General features: G+C 35.7%; 1 protein-coding gene across 2 annotated transcripts in view; it reads right to left on the reverse strand.

The window, feature by feature from the left end:
• Positions 1-19,631, reverse strand: part of SEC63 (SEC63 homolog, protein translocation regulator) — a 72,371-nt gene that overhangs the window by 20,571 nt on the left and 32,169 nt on the right. Inside the window, exons 8-18 of one of the 2 annotated variants that reach the window (XM_034991741.1) lie at positions 18,868-18,976; positions 17,319-17,413; positions 17,086-17,218; positions 15,445-15,537; positions 13,856-14,010; positions 12,607-12,654; positions 11,876-12,023; positions 9,249-9,331; positions 6,464-6,523; positions 6,089-6,262; positions 2,288-2,446 (exon numbers count right to left, since the gene is read on the reverse strand). In XM_034991741.1, the coding sequence (XP_034847632.1) occupies positions 2,288-2,446; positions 6,089-6,262; positions 6,464-6,523; positions 9,249-9,331; positions 11,876-12,023; positions 12,607-12,654; positions 13,856-14,010; positions 15,445-15,537; positions 17,086-17,218; positions 17,319-17,413; positions 18,868-18,976 (1,257 nt within the window). The remainder of the gene's footprint in view (positions 1-2,287; positions 2,447-6,088; positions 6,263-6,463; positions 6,524-9,248; positions 9,332-11,875; positions 12,024-12,606; positions 12,655-13,855; positions 14,011-15,444; positions 15,538-17,085; positions 17,219-17,318; positions 17,414-18,867; positions 18,977-19,631) is intronic. The other variant, XM_034991742.1, reaches the window with a different exon arrangement.

Consider the following 19,631-nt stretch of genomic DNA (forward strand, 5'->3'; position numbering starts at 1 on the left):
GGGCGCCTGGGTGGCTCAGTCGTTAAGCGTCTGCCTTCGGCTCAGGTCATGATCCCAGGGTCCTGGAATCGAGCCCCGCATCGGGCTCCCTGCCCCGCGGGAAGCCTGCTTCTCCCTCTCCCACTCCCCCTGCTTGTGGTCCCTCTCTCGCTGTGTCTCTCTCTGTCAAGTAAATAAATAAAATCTTTAAAAAAAAAAAAAAAAAGAATTATGCTAAATCTACTCTGCATGTGCTCTCTAAATGGAACAACAAAGCCTGAATGACAGCACATCTGCTTCCAACATGGTTTACTGAATATTTTAAGCCCACTGTTGAGACCAACTACTCAAAAAAAATTTCCTTTCAGAATATTACTGCTCACTGAGAATGCACCTGGTCACTCAAGAGCTCTGATGGAGCTGCACAGTAAGATGAATGTTGTTTTCATGCCTGCTAACACAACATCCATTCTGCAGCAAATGGATCAAGGAGGAATTATCACTTTCAAGTGTTACTAGCTTAGAAATATATTTTTTAAGGTGATAGCTGCCACAGATAGTGAGTGACTCCTCTGGTGGATCTGGGCTAAGTATATTGAAAATCTTCTGATTCACCCTTTTACGTGCCATTAAGAACATTTATGATTCATGGGAAGAGGTCAAAATATCAGTATTCACAGGAGTTTGGAAGAAGCTGATTCCAACCCTCCCAGATTACTTGGAGGGGTTCAAGACTCCAGGGCGGGGAAGTAACTACAGATGTGGTAAGAACAGCAAGAGATCTAGAATTAGAGGTGGTGCCTGCAGATGGGACTGCATTGCTGCAATCTCATGAGAAAACTTGAGCAGATGAGGAGCTGCTTCTGATGGATGAGCAAAGAAAGTGGTTTCCTGAGATGGAATCTACTCCTGGTGAAGATGCTGTCAAAACTGTTGAAATGCCAACAAAGGATTTAAAATATTACAAAGACTTAGTTGACAAAGCAGTGGCAGGGTTTGAGAGGTCTGACTCCAATTCTGAAAGAAGTTCTACTATGGGTGAAATGCTATCAAACAGCATCTCATGCTAGAGAGAAATCATTTGTGAAAGGAACAGCCAATGCAGCAAACTTTATTGTCATCTTATTTAAAAAACTGCCCCAGCCACCCCAACCTTCAGCAACCACCACTCTGAAGAGTCGGCAGCCATCAACACTTAGGCAAGAGCTTCCACCAGCAAAAAGGTTACAACTCGCTAAAAGCTCAGATGATGGTTAGCATTTTTTAGCAATAAAGAATGTTTTAATTAAGGCGTGCATATTGTTTGAGACAATGCTATTGCATACTCTATAGACTACACTACAATATAGTGTAAACGTAACTTTTATACCCACTAGGAAACCAAAAAATTCATTTGATTCGCTTTATTGTGATGTCAGTTTCACTGTGGTGGTCTGGAGCTAAGCCTGTAATATCTCCAAGGTATGCCTGCAATTCCTTATACTTTTATCCTTTGCCCTTTACTTTTTTATCCTCTTTTCGGCCTCTACCTGTGCCTCACAGGCTATTCAGGGAATCCCCTTTTCTGTCCTAAACCACAAGGGTAACTTTTAGGTTGATGGCCCAGTAAGAAAAAAACAGAACAACACAAACATAAAGGAATAGCTGATCAGTTTACAGTTCATTTGCAGTAGTCTCTAAGGACCCATTATTTGTCCACCAAACCCTCTTTTTCTATAGCCCATCTATACATCAGGTGCAACTTAATGCCACACCACGAGACTTCTTCCTATTCTCTCTACCCTCACAACCTTAGTAAGTTCCTTAGAGACTCCTCCTTTCCTTAATGTCTTATATACCTCTTAAACAAGGTGGCATTCTGTAAATGTTAGTCTTCTCCTTAAACAACCTCTTGATATTAGAGTCCACAGTAGTGTTTCTTTACTCTAAACACTACCTAGAACTTTTGAAAGACTCCTCTAAGTAACTGCTTAGACCATAACCCACCTTTCCTAATTCATTTCCAGACTCAGCTCCAATGTTGAAAATTACTGTAAGACACCAAACTGACTTCTCCTCAAATCCACAACCTATACTAACAGCAATTTAAGATTTAAGAAAATTAAGAGGTCCAATCCTTGTTAGAAACTATTTTTCTTTATAATTCTGACCACCATCCCACAAACATACTCTTACAAAGTAATATAAGATTATAAAATATACGGGTATTAAGACAAGCACACAAACAAGTAAACAAATGAAAAAACAACAAAAACCAAAACTATCAGAGGTATATAATTCTAATTATTTAAACCTATAAAAGTCTTACTGCTTCATCATCTTTGTTTTGTTTTTCATCTTGCTCTCTATCAGAGTCTCTGTCACTACCATCATCTTTTTCACTTTGGGATTCTCTATTGGTTTCTTCTTCTTCAGAATCACTGCCTTTGTCAGAAACTTCTTCTTCGTCTTCCTTTACTGCAGCTTCCTAAAAGGAAAAAGCAACCACAGAAGTTCTGAATATCTCAGTGAATTCTCAGTCCCTGAAGCTAATTATTGTCATTATAATTAAATTAGCTCAAGATTGTAATTTCACTATTCATACAGAATTTTAGAGAATTATAAACACACGTATTTATACATACGTGGTAGTCAGACTAAAGACTTTAACATTTGGCTTATTTGTCTATTGTTAGTTATTTTATTTATTTTTCATGTTTGTAAAATAAAAAATATTTTACCTTTATTTGCAAAGTATACTACTGCAATGGCAACATGGCTCATCTTTCAAAACATCAATCACACAATATATATTACTTTTTTTTAAAGATTTATTTATTTATTTGAGACAGTGAACACGTACACATGGCATCAGCGGGGGGCGGGGGGGGGGGACGGGCAGAGGAAGAAAGAATCTCAAGCAGACTCCCTGTTGAACACAGAGCCCAAGGATGCAGGGCTCAATCTCATGACCCTGAGATCATGACCTGAACCAAAACAAGAGTCAGATACTCAACCAACTGAGCCACCCAGGCACCCCACTTATACAATATATTTTATTTGAGATGGGGAAATGGAAAGCTCATAGAAAAGCACTGCTTTGAGAATTTAATATTATCTTCTATAGCTGATAAAGCCAATATCCCAGACAAAATATTTACTAATCCATTTCAAGAAGCAAGAAAAAGAACAGCAAATTAAATATAAAAAAACTCGAAGTAAATACCAGAGACCCGAAGTCAATTAAAGAGAAGGCAGATATACAAAGGGAAACCTAAGCAAAACCAAAAGTTGGTTCTTTGAAAAGATTAATAAAACTGAGGTAAGACTTTTATTAGGCAAGACTGATCAAAGGAAAAAGAGAATATAAATTACCAATATTAGGAATAAAAGAGACATTACTACAGCTCCAAAAGAAATTACAAATAGAGGATATTATGAATAACTTTGTCAATAAATTTGGTAACTTAGAAGAAATGGGCCAATTCCTTGAAAAATATAATTTACTAAAATTGATACAAGGAAAAAAGTAGAATATGTTAAAGAAATGGACTCTAAAACTAAAAACCCTTTTTAAAAACTCCAAGCCCAGATGGCTTCTCTAGATAGTTCTTCCAAATAAGAAACAAACCCAATCTTACACAGACTCTTCCAGAAAAAAGAAAGAAAGAATACTTCCTAACTTGTTTAATGAGGCCAGCATAAAACGGATACAAAACCTGGCAAGGGTATTATAAGAAAGGAGAATGGCAAAACAATATTCTTTCATAAAATAGATGTAGGAATTCTAAACAAATACTATCAAATCTAGATAAATATGAAAAAGGATAATATGCTACAACGAAATGAATTTGTTCCAGGAATGCAAGGACAGCTTAAAATTTTTAAATGCTTTAACATAATTCACTACATTATAGAATGGAGAAAAATCACATCAACCTCAACAAATGGAGAAATGGCATTTAATAAAGTTCAGTACTGTTCATGATAAAAATTCTCAGCAAACCTGATAAAGAATATCTACAAAAACCCTATAGCTAACATCACACTTAATAGTTTGTTCCCTTTCTCCTGGAGATAAACAAGAAGAGAGGGGTGACCACCGTCCTCACTCCTAACCAACGTTACTACACTGAAAGTTTCAGCCAATACAGTAAGACAGAAAGGAAGAAAAAGCAAAAAGATTAAAAAGAAAAAAGTAAAACTGTCTTTATTCCCAGATGGCATGATTGTGTACACAGAAAATCTTTTAAAAAGTACCTACAAATGGTTAGAATTACAGGCATACCTTGGAGATACTGCAGGTTCAGTTCCAGACCACTGCAGTAAAGAGATTACCAGAATAAAGTCAAATGACTTTTTTTGTTTCCCACTACATATAAAAGTTATGTTTACACTATACTGTAGTATGTTAAGCATGCAAGCAATATTCTGTCTAAAAAGTGTGCATGCCTTAATTAAAAAATACATTATTGCTAAAAAATGCTAACCATCACAGGAGCTTTCAGCGAGCTGTAATCTCTGATCACAGATCACCATAGCAAATATAATAATACAAAGTATAAACCACTGAGGGAATTACCAAAATGTGACAGAAACACAAAGTGAGCAAATACTGCTGGAAAAATGGTGCTGACAGATTTGCTAACACAGGGTTGCCACGAACCTTCAATCTGTAAAAAATGCAGTATCTGACAAGTGCAAGAAACTGAAGTGCAACGAAACAAGGTATGCCCATATTGTCAGTTCAAGACTCCTTGATACAAGGTCAGTATTTAGAAGACAACTTTATCTCTATGTGCCAGCAATAAACACTGAAGAATTGATTTTTTTTTTTAAATGTTATATGCAACAGCACCAGAAAGCATCAAATACAAAAGGGCAAATCTAATGAAAGATGTGTCATACCTCTGTCACTGGGAATTACAAAACACTGCTGAGAAAAAATTAAGGAAGATCCAAGTTAATAAAGATAAACCATGATTATGAGTAAAAAGACTCAATACTGTGGGGCACCTGGGTGGCTCAATTAAGCGTCTGCCTTCAGCCCAGGTCATGATCCCAGGGTCCTGGGCTGGAGCCCCACGTAGGGCTCCCTGCTGAGCGGGGAGCTTGCTTGCTTCTCCCTCTCCCTCTGCCCCTGCTTGTGCTCTCTCTCTCAAATAAATAAATAAAATCTTAAAATCTCTGATAGGCAGAAATGTCAACAGGACTCAAAAGCAATAACCATAAAATTAATGAAAGACTTCCTTAAAATTAGGTATCACCAAAGGCTTCCATTAAGAGAGTAAAAAAGGACTCATATCCAGAATATATAAAGGAATCCTACAAATCCATAAGACAACCCAATAGAGAAAGGATATTCAAATGGCTGCTAAGTATAGGAAAAGATGCTCAATATCATTAGTTATCAGGTAAATACAAACCACACACAGAGATACCATTACAGATCCACTGTAGTGGTTAAAATAAAAAAGAATGGTAAAACCAAGCATTAGTGAGGATATGGAACAAATGAACTCATATTCTGCTAGTAGAAACAAAGAATAGTACAACTTTGGAAAACAGGCTCTTTCAATGAGCTAACCATATACACTTATTTTATGACCCAGCAACTCCACTGCTAGGTACATACCCAAGAAAAACGAAATGTCCACAAAATGACATGTACATGAATAAGGACAGCATTTTTATTCAATAACAGGCAAAAACTAGAAACAACCCAAATGTCCATTAACTGCAGAACAGATAAGCTGGAGCGTATTCATAAGATGGAGTATCACATACACACAAAGAATGGACAGCTGCTACACACAACACAGATGAATGTCATGGACATAATGTTGAATGAAAGCAGACAAACGTATTTCCACTTACATGAAGTTTAAGAATAAGCAAAACTAATCTATGGTAATAACAGCCAAAACTGGAAGGTATGGAGGTAGATGGAGGGGTCACTGACTAAGAAGGGACACAAGTGAGCTCTCCAGGGTGCTAAGCTTTTCTATCTTAGTCTGGGTACCATGGGTACATGCATACGTAAAATTTCAGGAGCTACACATAGGATGTGAACATTTTAGTGTATGTTATAATTCAACACAGATAATGATAATAACAGTAATAAACTTACACTCCCAACAACTCCATTTGCCTGCTTTTGTTTCTGTTGCTTTGATTGTGGTAAGGGCACAGGTGTAGGTTTTTTTTTTAAAGGTTTCTTTTTTTTTGATTTAGCAGTTTTCTTGGGTCCTTTGCTCTTCTGCTGCCATCCTCCTTTTGTCCTGTTCTTATTCGTATCACCCTGCTATAAATAACAACACACATACACACTCAGAAGTTATAGCAACAGTCTCATTTGGGAGTCTGAATAATTTTTAGATGAAAATGGCTAAACTAAATGCTTTCACAAACTGAATTACTCTCCCACAACAATATAAATCAATCAGAGAACAAAAGAAAACACTTCCTTCACCAGGAAAGATAAGTATGAAAAATCAAGTTTTACCCCATCTTCTGCTGGCTGTTCCTCTGCAGCACAGATTGACTGCTCCTTTTCAAATACTTCCTAGAAGCAGAGAGAAGAAAAATATAAAGTCTATCAACCTATGTTTACCTTTCAGATAAAGCAATCTTTCAAAATAGATGACCAATAAGTTTTTTAACTGGTGACAATTGGTGGAGGGAGGGAGAACAGCAGACTTCTGGCAATTACTAATGATGTGTGCAAATTCAGCAATTACTAAATGACACTTCAAAAGTTACCTTCTGAAATATCTCACATGTGTCTTGAATACATTTTGAAAAGTACAAATGCAATGACTTAAGATATATAAACTCATTATAAAGTCAAGAATATTTCATAGTTTAAAATAACTATGGAAGGGCACATGGCTGGCTCAGTCGGTAGAGTGTGAGACTCTTGATCTCAGGGTTGTGAGTTCAAGCCCATATTAGGGGTAGAGTTTACTTAAGAAAAACAATTTTTTTTTAATTTTTTAAAAATTAATTACATATATAAATAAAATACCTAAGGGGTGGAACACTGAGGAAATCCATAAAATCTAGACATATCCACCATATAATCCACTTAGGATCAGAATAGAAGGCATAAATTTAGGATTTATATTCCAGTAAGGTTTCAGTGAGAATCTATACTAGAAGATAATAAGTGATGTTGGTTGTGTTTAATAAACTCCCTGGAATTACTAAAGCTAACAAGTAAGAACAATGATAACTCAGGCTTTAAACTGCTAGCCTAATTCAGGGGTCCACAAACTATGGCCCATTGCCTGGTTTTCAAATAAAGTTTTATTGGAACTCAACCATGCCCATTTGTGAATTCAATAGTTGCTACAGAAACCATGTGGCCCATAAAACCTAAAACTTTACTAATTGGACCTTTAGAGAAAAAGTTTGCCAATCCCTAGTCTAATTCTACCATCTCTGCTTCATTTCTCCATTTATTAGCTGGGTTTTAATACTTAATTACTCTGAGGTTTCGTGCATACAAGAACTTGAAGATAAATATTTGATTTTCTCCCTTCCTCCAGGGCAATTTTGCTTTTTTTCCCCTACCAATTATCCCAGAAGTGTCAACAGCTCAAGGCCAGTTTTTACTCATTTTTCAGGCTGGGAATTCCAAAGCATGTAGGCAATATAAATTTGGATTCTATGCCCAATCCTAGCCACTGGCTTTGAAGTTTCCTCTTCTCCCGGGCAGGACACTTCTCATCCAGAGTCCATGACACAAATGCTTCCTTACCACTTGCTACCATAAAATCAACATCTTTGATTTGATATATCCTACTACAAAGTATGCTTTTCCGACCAGAGTTTTAGAGATGGGGTTTAAATGCAGAGTATGTTTCCTGCAGATATTCACAGGTCCCAGAGCAGAACAGGCTAAAATCTCCCACTAGTTGGATATGCAGAGTTAAAAATAGTACAGTCAATTAAAAACGAGTTACAACTATAGGTCTAACTTGGGAGGTAATAGTTGACTTGGGAGGTAATACAAATATGTAATAGAAACTAAGAAAAACAAGATATACAGGAAACATATACAATGTGATTGAATTTAATCAAAGAGAATGAGAAAAGTACCAGGGTGTATATACACATACAGTGTAAAGGCCCAGGCATCAAATACGAGCATGGAGAAAGATATGAAAGGATACACACAAGACTAAATTCTGGTCGCCTGGGACTGACGAGGGGTTTCCTGAGGGAGGTGGGTGGGAGAAGGAATCCATGATCATGAAAACACCATTTAACCCCACAGGTATTCATGCATTAGGGTATCTAAAGCGATGAGCTTCAAAATCAATAATCTCAGAGTGGCGGGACTTTAGGTGATTTTAATCTCTTCCTATACTTTTCTGCAATGCCTGAAGTTTTTTCCCAGACAGCCTTTATTTTTCACATAATGAGGAAAAAAAATATTTTCATTATAATTTAAAAAATTAAGAGTAAAATCAGAAGTGACCAAGAAGGAATAGGTAATGAAATTCACAACAATCAATAATTAATCTTTGTATAGTACTTTAGACTTTAAATACTAAACTCACATTACCTTATTATTATAATGTTTTTACAGGGAATTAACAAATCATCACAGGAAGAATTAATCTATTTTCCAAGGGTTTTCTGTATGTAAAAACTAATGGGAAAACTATGAATATTAATTTAAAATATCAAAACAGCTAAATAGACTGCCTGGGTGGCTCGGCTGGTTAAGCGACTGCCTTCAGCTCAGATCATGATCCCAGGGTCCTGGGATTGAACCCCACATCGGGCTCCCTGCTCGGCGGAGAGCCTGCTTCTCCCTCTCCCACTCCCCCTGCTTGTGGTCCCTCTCTCGCTGAATCTCTCTGTCAAATAAATAAATAAAATCTTAAAAAAAAAAAAAAAAAACAGCTCAATAGGACTTGCAAAATTAGATTTTACTACTATAATAGTTTTGACTTTGAGAATATGTGACTTAAAATGAGAAAATAAATGTAAGAACTCTGACACATAACTTTTTTTTCCTTTTTTTTCATTGAAGTATAGTTCACACTATATTAGTTTCACGGTGTACGACACAGTGATTCAACAACTCCCTCTGTTACGCTACGTAACCATACAACACTGTTACAATATCCTTAACTATATTCCGTGCTATATTTTGAATCCCATGACTTATTCCATAATCGGAAGTCTGCACCTCCTTTTCCCCTTCACCCCTTAACACATAACTTTTTTTTTAACACATAACTCTTAAAGCATAAAAATAAAAAGAGATGACTTACTGCCATTGTTTGCCTTGTCAATTTAACCAACACTGTAACTAGGGATCCTACTGTGATGTTGTTGCTATCTTCATCATCCAATACTACAAGATGAGAGTAAAAAATGAGAGTAAACAATAAAATTCAATTTGGTACTTCAGTATTTCAAATATATTTTAAACTCAATAAAAAATATCTGACTGCCTACTCTATATAAAACACTCCACTAAATGCCTTCAACAATGCACTCATTTAATCTTTAAAATAGCTCTCTGAAGATTATTTCCACTTAGAAGAAAGTGAGGTTCAAAACTGAAGTATAATGCCTGAGGTCACATAATGGCTGTATCGGCTCTGCCAAGTTTCAAACCCTGGTCTTTGAAAACGAAGTATAATGTGAGGCCTACTGTACCACAGCTTTCTTTCACAGTGATATAAAAATCTGTCACTCTATTAAATTGTACAAACCTTGTATTCACGAGATTTTACCTATATGATCAATGCCAGTCTGCCTGTCAGAAATAAAATAATTAGAACTAGTATTCTAAGTCACATTAATTTCTTAAGGCAAGAACTTCGAAGTTTTGTTTATAGTAAAAAGCACCTTAAAAAGCTTTTGCAATTGCTTAATTTTTCAAAACCACATTTGCTACACATATTGCCAAAAGCTAATAAAATAAACTTGACATTAAAACTAATATTAAAATTAATAAATGAAGTAACTTACCAAACATATCTTATTCAAATTCATTTTTCCTGCAAATTTTATCTGTAAGAGTTTTCTTCACTATGTATTTCTGCCTAAAATTTTTCTAAGTTATGTTTATTTTACACAGATTTAGATTAGCATACTCTGTTCTGGGCCTACATTAACACACCACCAATTGGAAAAGAACGGCCTCCAACAAACTCTACTTTCTCCTCCATTACTGGCTGTGAGGTGCAACAGCTGGGCATCGAGAAGGATACAATATCCTGGGGCACCTGGGTGGCTCAGTCGGTTAAGCACCTGACTCTTGATCTCGGCTCAGGTCACAATCTCAGGGCATGGAGATCAAGCCCTGCATCGGGCTCCACACAGAGTATGGAGCCTCTTAAGATTCTCTCTCCCTCCTCTCCCTCTGCCCCTCCCCACTTCCCCCCGCCCCCGCATCCCCCCACCCCCTGCCTCGCGCTCTAAAAAAGAAAAAATTATTATTATTAAAAAAGAAGGATACAATATCCTTTCTTCAATCTGAAGTCTCCATTATCTCCTATCAAACCTGGGCTACACATTCGTCAACATTCCACAGTTGTATGCTCACATGCGTGAGCACTGCATGTGAATTAACAGCTATAACAATATCTACCTGCCATCTGAGGCTTTCAAGTGGAGAAAAAGCCTACAGGAGATTCTATACAGCCTCTAAGCAATGTGAGAAAGAGATCCACCATCTCTAGCACTGGATCAGGCAGATGCTCCTTTTCTGCTTCTAAAATTCTTCTACTCTCCCTCCTTTAACTATATTACTCATATTACACATTTGGATAGCATTGTGAAAATATAATAAATTGTCTATACAAGATGCTATGGAATGAAATACATCAAGAAGTTTCCCAGTGAGATCACAAGGAAATCCAAACTCCCCACCAAAGCAGTCCCAGTTTTCATTACATGTATCCTATACTGCAGCCAAATTGAAACCAGATTGCAGTTTACCTTACCTCTCAAACACCGAGTCTTTGAGAGCCATTTATCTCTTTTCAATTCCATTAGAATGCAAACTCAATAAGGCAGAAGCTTTGTCTTACCACTGCTTCCCCAACACCCAATAAAATGGGTGGCACTCAATAGTTGTTGAATGAATCAATGGCACAATGTCTGTGTCATTCACTTAACACTTGCCTTACGTTTCCTTGTTTTTAATCCTATGTTTATGTCCTACTTCCTCAACTAGACTATAAACTCTTTAAAGACAGATACCATTCCTAACACATCCTTGTATTCTTGGTCCCACAAGAATGTTCTCACAAGAGAAACTTAGTAAATGTCAAAACTCAGAATACTGTCACAGTGAAGGAATGGGCAGATAATCTCTAATTCTGTAACCACTGTATGATACTATTATTCAGCTATTAAAATGGACACTCAAAGGACAATTGTGTAGGTAGAAAAATCTATTTTTTCACCCCAGCAGACATAAAGATAGAGACAGGTTGAGAAAAACACATGAAATGTGGCATAGAACATGGTAATTTCCAAGGCTTACTAAAGTAAATTGGACTTTTTAAACTTAATTTTAGAACTAAACAGCTATTTCTTTTACACTAACAATATACACTTCAAGTATCCTCCAGTGCACCTGAAAATCTTTCATTCTTTGAAAAGTTAAGAAAGTCCTAAAACTTGAACTACAGAACAGAGAGTCCTCAAGCTTAATCCCATTCTGAGGATAATAAAAGTAAGATTCTATGGGATTCTATCAGTATTCTCAAATTATTAAGCATGTATCATATTCCATCACAGCCAGTCTGACAGGTAAACTACAGTTCTGGAAAGTCTAATTACACATTATGATATCAAATGTTTTGAGAACCTTAAGCCACAGAAACAAAAGCCAATCTATCAAAAAGAGAAAAAATGTTCAACAGGGAAACCTCCCACTTACCCTGTGATTTTATATCCATAGTCACATATGGGAAACTCCCAAGGACAGCCATAACCTCTTCATATTTTTCATCTTCAAGGAAGTGAAGTAGATTGTGACGATCTGATTCTTTTAAACTCACCAAATCCTGAATAGTCTTAATTTTGTACTGAATTTTAAGAGAGAGAGAGAGAGAGAAAGAAAGAAAATAAATCCCAAAGTCATAGAATTTTTCACAAAAAGAACATTAGCATGTTTCACTAAAACAAAATCCAATAACTTTTAGAAAAATGCTAAGATCATACTGGCTCCCAAACTTACAATGGTTCTACTTACAATTTTTCAACTTTACAATGCTGCAAAAGCAATGCATTCAGCAGGAACCAAACTCTGAATTTTTATCTTTTCCAGGACTAATGATATTTGATACCATACTATCATTATGCTGGGGCGCAGCAGCAAACTGTAGCTCCACCAGCCACGCAACCACAAGAGTAAACAATCCATACACTTACAACCATTCTGTACCCATACAATCATTCTGTTTTTCACTTTCAGTACAGTATTCAATAAATTACAAGAGACAGATATTCAACACTTTATTATAAAACAGGCTTGTGTTAGATGATTTTGCCCAACTGTAGGTTAATATAAGTGTTCTGCGCATGTTTAAGGTAGGCTAGGCTAAGCTATGATGTTTGGTAGGCTAGGTGTATTAAATGCATTTTTGACTTAGGATATTTTCAACTTACGATCGATGGCTTTATGAGGATGTAACCCCACTGTAAGCTGAGGAAGATCTGCATACACATTTCAAAGCAAAAAATACAACTTTATAGCATTTCATGGCCTTTTATCCAAAGAAATTCAAATTTAGGATTTTTTTTTAATTACAAAGTTAATACAGGGTAATTTTTTAAATTTAGAAAAAATAAAGTTAGGAGGAAAAAAAAAACAGTAATATTCACAGAATCTTGACCCAACCAAGAACAACTATCATTTGATATGCTCAGTTTGCTGACCCATATTTTCTATTTTAATGATAAAAACCTTTAAGAGTATGAATTTATCTCCAAGTACAACTGCACCCTTAAGGTTTTACTATGCAATATTCTCATTTTTGTTATTTTCTAAATACAGCTGTCTGTTATTGCAGTAATATCCATCTAGGCTAAAGGGATACTTAGGAGAGTGTTCATTTCCAGGCATTTGGTACTAGTTATTAATATTTACTTTCACAGACAGGGCTTAGATCATGAGGAATGTGGAATGCCCACTTTTTGATTACACAGTTTTCAATTCAAAATGTGAACAAATTTGTAACGGTAATACGATTACCTGAAAGGACAGAGAACTCATATGTGAATCTCTAATACACATTAGTTCTACCTTAATATACTATCAAATCCCATGTCTATCTTCCGCCCACTTTGTCTAATGTATGCAAAGTAATGTTTAAAATCTCCTATCAGAATTATAATTTGTTTTTTCTTGTATTTCCTCAAGTTTTTTCATTTATACATATTTTTGCCATATCTTAAGATTCATTATCAGATCTTTACGATAGATTGCATTATCTAAATTAGAAGCATCTTTATCTGATCTACTTATGTTTTGAAAACTTAATTTTTTTTGTTCCTATTCAACCAATAAACCATGCCCAACCTTAAAAGCCAGGTATGAAATGACTGGAAAGCATACAGTGCATTTTTACTCTGTACATTTCTGGTAACATAATATAAAGAACAAAGTCTTAATTGCTAAAATGCACTGACCTCCAAAGTAGTAAAATCACTTACAGTAGGTAAATTTATATTATTAAGACACCTCCCTAATCAAGAAAATGCTAACAGAATCACTTTAGGAATAGTTGTAGAGTGTTTAAGACATTCTAAATCTAAGAAAGCCATAGTAAACACTTCTAGAACACTTTTCATTCGTGCTACCTTTAAGTAACATGACAAACTGTTTAAAGCTAATTTTAAAGTGGCAAAGAATTACCTTTTTATGATTAGAAACCCTCCTAAGATTGTCCTCTTCAATGTGAGGGAGCTGCAGAAGGGGAGACTTAAACTGCTGAAGGCCCTGCACAGCCATCTGGGAAAGCTTCATGCAGTTTTCTAGGGATGCCAAAGTTGGAGCACGAAACTCCCTTTCTTAGAAAGAACAGGAATAAAAGAAAAAACAAGGCTGGACTTTTTATGTGTTCCGGAGTACACAACTCATCATGAAAACATGACTCATATGAATATCGTTAACACCTCAAATTTTAAGATCATAGTGTTGATTTTCCTTTAAAAGTTGTAAAATCCAGTATGGAGGTTCCTCAAAAAGTTAAAACTAGAACTACCCTATGACCCAGCAATTGCACTACTATGTATTTACCCAAAGGATACAAAAACAGATTCGAAGGGATACATGTACCCTGATGTTTACAGCAGTATTATCAACAATAGCCAAACTATAGAGAGAGCCCAAATGTCCATCGACCAATGAATGGGTAAAGAAGATGTGGTGTATATATACAAAATGGAGTATTACTCAACTATCAAAAAGCATGAACTCTTGCCATTTGCAACGATGTGGACAGAGCCAGAGTATATTATGCTAAGTGAAATAAGTCAGAGAAAGATAAGTACCACATGATCTCATTCATATGTGGAATTTTAAGAAAGAAAACAGATGAACATATGGGAAGGGGGGAAAAGAAAAAAAAATAGAGAGAAGCCATAAGAGAAACTCTTAATGACAGAGAACAAACTGAGGGTTGATGGAGCAAGGTGGGTGGGGGATAGGCTAAATGGTGATGGTTATTAAAGAGGGCACTTGTGATGAGCACTGGGTGTTGTATGTAAGGGATGAATCACTGAATTCTACTCCAGAAACCAATGTTGCACTGTATGTTAACTACCTAAAATTTAAATTAAAAAAAAAAGTTATAAGATACCAAAAATATACAAACATGTTCAAATGCAACAACCATTATCCAGCAACAAGCATTGGTTTAACAGAAAAATTCTTTGCATCACCTCCCAAAACAGTAAATTATCAGTAACAATAACATACTGATACCATGCCAAGAACTGACATCAGCCGTAACAACAAACCACAACCATTATCTCCTTTCTTAAGGGTCCCCTTTTCCATTACTGACCACAAACTCTCTCATTCTTTTTTCTTTCCCCTCATTCTTTTCTCCCTTCATGCAAAAAACACTACATGTCAGATGAGTCATTATTACATCACTTAAAGAATTATTTCAAACTCATTGTTAAAATACAGAATAACCTAACTCTAAAAATATTCAAAGGAAGGAAAAGGTATCTTAAATCTTTACAAACAATAAGTGACAACAAACAATAAAACAATAAATAAATGCAAAAACATGAATTGTGATAAAGACTTTACATAACGGCACATACAGGAAAGAAGTAAGAAAAACCATGAATAAAAGTGGGAAAGCTGATTCAACTTATATAATATATAGGCAGAATTACTGTAGGTACTCAAAAATCCTAAAACTGTAAGTATAATCTGCAGGAGCTTGCAAGAAAAAGTACAACATAAAAGTAATTACATTTCCACCTCACCTTCACGGCTCCGGGCCATTATTATTAGCTGGCAGATTACATTAACCATTTCTTGAAGTAGGGCAGGGCATTTTTTCAACATAAATTGCTGATCTGCAAAACAAATGAAAACCTGAAACAAATCATTCCACTTTTATAGTTAAAACATCTTTATCATCTATAGTCCAAGACTGATACTAAATTCAAGTTGTCCCATAAATATTTCAGATGACCTCAGAATTTTACAGGTTGAACACAACAGTTTCTCCAAGCAGGACTGTCAAAAATCAGTCAGAAAACCCTAGATCAGATTAGATGTTTCAAAGGCAAATTTTTAATATTGTGGTGCTGTGCTTCATAAGTTAACTTTCGTTTTTTGGAAGAATAGTCTTAAACTTAATTCTAATCTTACTACATTTAAGAAACCTTAAGAATCTTCTTCTTGTGCACCTAAGTTTCTATAACTATGAATAAGTCCAAAGACTAAGATTGAGAATAAATCTTAACTCAATGCAGAAAGAGAAGGGGGAGAAAGAGGAAGGAGACAGACTCATTTTTACTGCATGTAATGGTTAACTATTAAGATCATCCACTGGGGTTAGTACTCAACCTAAAAAAATATTTGTTCCCTGTTACTTAGAAAAAAATGGAGATGGTTTCATATCTGTACAGAGTATTAGAAAAATCAGAATTACTGGTTAATTTGCAACTCCAACCACAATGCCTAAATAGTGATCCTTCATTCCATCCTAAGTATCCTATCTTATCACCAATTACTGAGCATCAGCTAGCCTTGTTTTTGGAGGCATTTGGTTTTATTATTGGCTTTAAAAAGGGACAGACGAAGAGGAGCTTCATTCGGAAAGAACACTTATTCCCTAGGTACACTAATTTTCTTTTAAAACTTCAAATGAAGTAATGCAAGTAAAGAAGAAAGGACACTCAAATTCATGACAGCCCTGGAAACGGCACGGTCCCAATGCACTGCTTTTCTTTTACACAGAGAGGTGGCTTCAGGCACTTTCGGAAGCGTTCCATAAAAATTAAACCCTTTATCAGCAGTTACTGCTGGAGGTGATGGTCGTAGTGGTGGAGGGCTGAGATATTTGTTGTGAAATCCATTTTTTCTTCCCCCGAAAAGCTTAAAAAGCTTACAAAATCTTTTTTAAAAAGTCACTAGAAATTACTATATAATCTGCAACTGAATAAACATTTCTCAGAGTCTTCTCCCACCTTGAAATACTAAATTTTAACATTTGTCAAAGTATCTGACTTACCTTAGACTTTCAAAATATTTGTGAATTATGTAGCATAAAGTTTTCTTTTTAAAAGGTCCTTGAGCAATTATTTGATTGAGCAAAAAAAGAACAGGGCCAAAACACTGCACCATGAGGTCTAATTAAATCCACTGCTTTTGTACTATTAAAACCCTGCCGAGGGGCGCGTGGGTGGCTCAGTCAGCTAAGCATCTGACTTTTGGTTTCAGCTCAGGTCATGATCTCAGGTTCGCGAGATCAAGCCCCACCCCAGGCTCCATCCTCAGCTCCAAGTCTGCTTGAGATTCTTCCCCCATCCTCTCCCTCCCCCAGCTCGTGTGTGCTCTCTCTCTAAAATAAATAAATGTTAAAAAAACAAAAAACCCTGCAGATACTAGAATCTTACCTTCTTCAAGGGTCTCAGGAATTTTCATTCTAGCAAGATGAGATAGTAAAAGAACTCTGGCTTTCAGGCTATATGGGCAGGTAAGTGGAGGCTCATTCTTCTTTAGATTAATGCTGCCAATTTCTCTGATTAGCTAGAGTAAATAAAATAATTATTAAAAAATATATACCTAAAAAAGCATTTACTTTAATACCTAAATGCTTATATCAAGGAATATGGGAGTTAGGCCTAACCTGAGGTATTAGAATATTATCTGTTGGTCTGCTTGTGGCATCTTTATTATACTGAGGATCAAATTCAGAGGCTCCAGCCAAAACCATGATAAGACCTAAGAAAACAAAAGTAATATGAAGGTAAATAAATACATTTGCTCACCTATTAACTTCCTCTCCTATGATATTTCATTAATCCTACACTGAAGCAATTTTCCACTTGCATGGAAAGCTAAAAATCATCCGAACTCCGTTAACAAGTATTCATTTTTCCCATAAAAAAGAAACATTTCACTTTTTAAAATATGTACAATATTACCTATCACAAGTAAACAGAAATATACATCAAATTAAGGGCCCCAAAGCACTGGATGCATTAAAATCAGTTTAAATAGCATCTGTTTCTAGACTTAAGCATGTGTTCCACAGAAACTTTCTACAGAGCAATTATTAAGTATCCCATGTGATCTTAATAACTATTAAGTGAAATAAAGAGGGGCTCCATAGTTAAAGAAGGCTGAGAAACAATGAGTTAGAGAGTTTTAGGTCTGATGACTGCACTACAGTCATGAATCTCACCTTCCAGCAGAAAATGCACGCAATGTATTCACAAAAAGCAGGACAGTACAGAGGTTAAGAACACAGACCCCAGGAGTTTCACTCCCTAACAAATGACCTAGGACTACATCTGTAAATTCTGCAGAGCAGTGATTCTGAAATGCAACATTATATATTCCAAGGATAAAATTTATACTGTTAGCTTTATGGCATCAAAGAAAGTATTTTAAATGGAACTTTTTTTTTCCATAAAGAAATTCTGAAATAAGAATCTGGGAATTAAATATTCTGGCAATTTTCTTTCAACACATCCAAGATCTCTACTTATTTTATTGAGACTAATGTATAACGTACTGATTTAGGGCTTGGGAACCAGACCTCTTGAGTTTGATCCTAACTCTACCACTTACTGTATGTATCCTTAAGCTCAGTTTCCCCATCTATAAAATGTGCTTAAAAACAGTAACTTACTTATGGGAGCAAAATAAAGATTGAGTTAACACATACGTAATCCCTAGCAATGCCTGGTATACAATACTCAAGAAATATTAGCTAGTGTTATTACAAAATTAACCCACATGAAGCTTTACCATACAATTTCTAGGGGGAAAAAATATATATATATATAGCTGAGTAAATGGGAATAATAGAAACACAATACAGGTGGGCGCCTGGGTGGCTCAGGTGGTTAAGCGACTGCCTTTGGCTCAGGTCATGATCCTGGGGTCCTGGGATCGAGTCCCACATCAGGCTCCCCCTGCTCTGTGGGAAGCCTACTTCTCCCTCTGCCTCTGCCTGCCACTCCCCCTTCTTGTGCTCTGTCAAATAAATAAATAAAATCCTAAAAAAAAAAAAAAAAAGAAATACATGTGATAAAGGGTGTTAGCATTCTCCTCCAGCTTTAGTTATATGAACAGAATATAAAACTGAAATGAAATGTCTCCAGTTGAATATATATCACATAAATGACTTGGAAAATAATCTAATATCACAGCTACTTAAATTTACTTACGTTTCATATCCATATTTCGGGTTTTATAAACGAAATATGTATAAATCTGTGTTGTGCGTATTAGAATCTGGTCTCCACTATAACGTATTGAGCGATACCACCAAGAACCCTAAAATGCAAATAAAATTAAACAATAAATAAAGCATCAAAACCACAATATTAGGTTTGATGCAGAATATGTTTCTGGTCAAATTTTCTAAATGTTCATAAAACAAGTAACAATACCTGAACTTTAGAACAAATGCTTTGTTACATATTTCAAATTATTTAGCAAGTATTCATACTGCCCAACACCTAAACACCAACCTACCTCACTACATATATATGATTAAAACATTTATGGTTCAGTTAGAAGCTGAAGACAAAACAAACAAAACAACCCATTGCTATAAAAGCAAAAAGCTGGTTTCTGACAGTTAGTATTTAATAAATATTTGATAAATAAGTGCAGGAGCAATTTTACAGTTGATATACTAATTTCATTCACATGATTCCATATAGCTGGATCCTCACACAACAAACCCATGAAGGCAAGACAGGTTAATTATCAGTCTCACTATGGGACTCAGAGGAACTACAAGACCAGAAAGAAAACCACCCAGTCACAAAAGAAACAGTAAAATCATAAACTTTATGTTATCTTCATATTGAGGTGTTATGCAATAGTTTTAAAAATGAGGTTGCTCTATATGTTGTGCCTCCAATATAGGAAGCAAAAAAAGTCACGGAACAATACATACAGTAAGATGACATTTTTTTTTTTT

The sequence above is a fragment of the Mirounga leonina genome, unplaced genomic scaffold (assembly GCF_011800145.1).
Source record: "Mirounga leonina isolate KUSES-001 unplaced genomic scaffold, KU_Mleo_1.0 Mir_53, whole genome shotgun sequence".
Taxonomy (NCBI): domain Eukaryota; kingdom Metazoa; phylum Chordata; class Mammalia; order Carnivora; family Phocidae; genus Mirounga; species Mirounga leonina.